The sequence below is a fragment of the Chinchilla lanigera genome, unplaced genomic scaffold, assembly GCF_000276665.1.
Source record: "Chinchilla lanigera isolate Chin_1 unplaced genomic scaffold, ChiLan1.0 scaffold00221, whole genome shotgun sequence".
Classification (NCBI taxonomy): Eukaryota; Metazoa; Chordata; class Mammalia; order Rodentia; family Chinchillidae; genus Chinchilla; species Chinchilla lanigera.
Genome location: NW_004955622.1, coordinates 53,460 through 54,933, shown reverse-complemented (window position 1 = coordinate 54,933; position 1,474 = coordinate 53,460). Strand labels below are relative to the sequence as shown.

Here is a 1,474-nt window from a genome sequence, read left to right as displayed (position 1 = left end):
TATACCATGAGCAAACTCAGTGTATAAAATATGATTCAAGGCACTAGGTAGTAGGAAAAGAAAAACAATGCTAATGTATTCAGACAATATCATAAAATTGTACATCACTGTGATTCACAAAGAAACAACACGAGTATTTCTTACTAAATAGGTGAAGAAAAGTCTCTAACTGCCCCTTGGAAATGGTATTTATCATATCCTATAGCTCACATTACACTCTGTGGTACAATTCTGAAAGTAGGAATGGGATAAGAACTTTTTGTATCATACTTCTGCCAGACATTACACTCTATATCATGGTCAGTGCAATGAAGAAAACACACAAAAATAAAAATGTGTTAGAAAGAGAGAAACATGGATGAGATCATTTTCCAATGATACTTGTTTTTAAGTATAAAATCCATGCAAATGAATAAAATGATACTGGATTGCTTGGTTATGGAAGACAAGGCTATCAAAAGAAAAACCATTTCCACACCTCAGTCGTAAGGCACTCATAGATAAAAACTTGAAAATTGATTTTTGTAACTTTTACAGTCATTAAATATGTACTGATATATCCTGTAATGATGTGAAAGTTGAGAGAATTAAACTATTGATATACCCCTTTGACAATAAAAGTCATGATGCAGAAAGCACATTCACAGATGGAGAGGCTCAGTAGTGGAACTACTTAACATTCAATATGCTTCTTCACATGCATTTTCCTGGGACTTAGCAAGTCATGTTGGCTTCCTAATATGAGGTTATTTATTGATTATCTGGAGAATATTTGTAAATATTTTATTTAGATCAAATTAGTGATGTAAGTGATAAAGGTTGATTCTCTCATACTTTGTAAAAATAGAATGTTTTCATGGATATGTCAGATTTAAAAAGAGCATGAATACCAAATAGGAGTTATTCACTTTATACTAGTCTTTTATTTTGTGTCATGAAAGAAATGTAAAAATGAGGTGTGATGATGCATGCTTGGAATCCAGGGCTCTGGGTGGCTGAGGCAGGAGGATTTTAAGTCAGAACAGAGCATAATGACTTAAGGAGATCCTTTCTCAAAATAGCAAACTTAAAAGAATTGGAAATATATCTCAGTGCAAAGTTCCTGAAGTCAGTCCCACATACAGAAAAACAAAGAGAAAGAAAGAGAAAAAGGAAAAATTAAAAAGCGACAATTTAGTTAAGGAAGTCCAATGAGTTCCTGAGGATGAGTCTGTAAAAAAAAAAAAAGTAAACCTAGAGAACTGACAATTTTAATTTCTGCTAGATATGGAGCAGTGTGTGAAGTGTCCAGATCACCAATATGCCAACAGTCAGAGAAACCATTGCCTGCAAAAAGCTGTGACTTTTCTGGCTTATGAAGACCCCTTGGGGAAGGCTCTGGCTGGCACCGCCCTGAGTCTCACTGTCCTCACGGCTGCTGTCCTTGGGCTCTATGTGAAGCACCGAGACACTCCCATCGTCAAGGCCAACAACC

At 35.5% G+C, this 1,474-nt stretch overlaps 1 protein-coding gene across 1 annotated transcript in view; it reads left to right on the top strand.

Moving 5' to 3' along the window:
* The window catches only part of LOC102018354 (vomeronasal type-2 receptor 116-like), a gene marked incomplete at its 3' end in the record, with an annotated part of 20,341 nt that extends 18,868 nt beyond the window's left edge, over nucleotides 1–1,473 (top strand). The window contains exon 7 of the mRNA XM_005415017.1: nucleotides 1,265–1,473. Within this exon, the coding sequence (XP_005415074.1) occupies nucleotides 1,265–1,473 (209 nt within the window). The remainder of the gene's footprint in view (nucleotides 1–1,264) is intronic.
* Nucleotide 1,474: the final 1 nt, after the last annotated feature.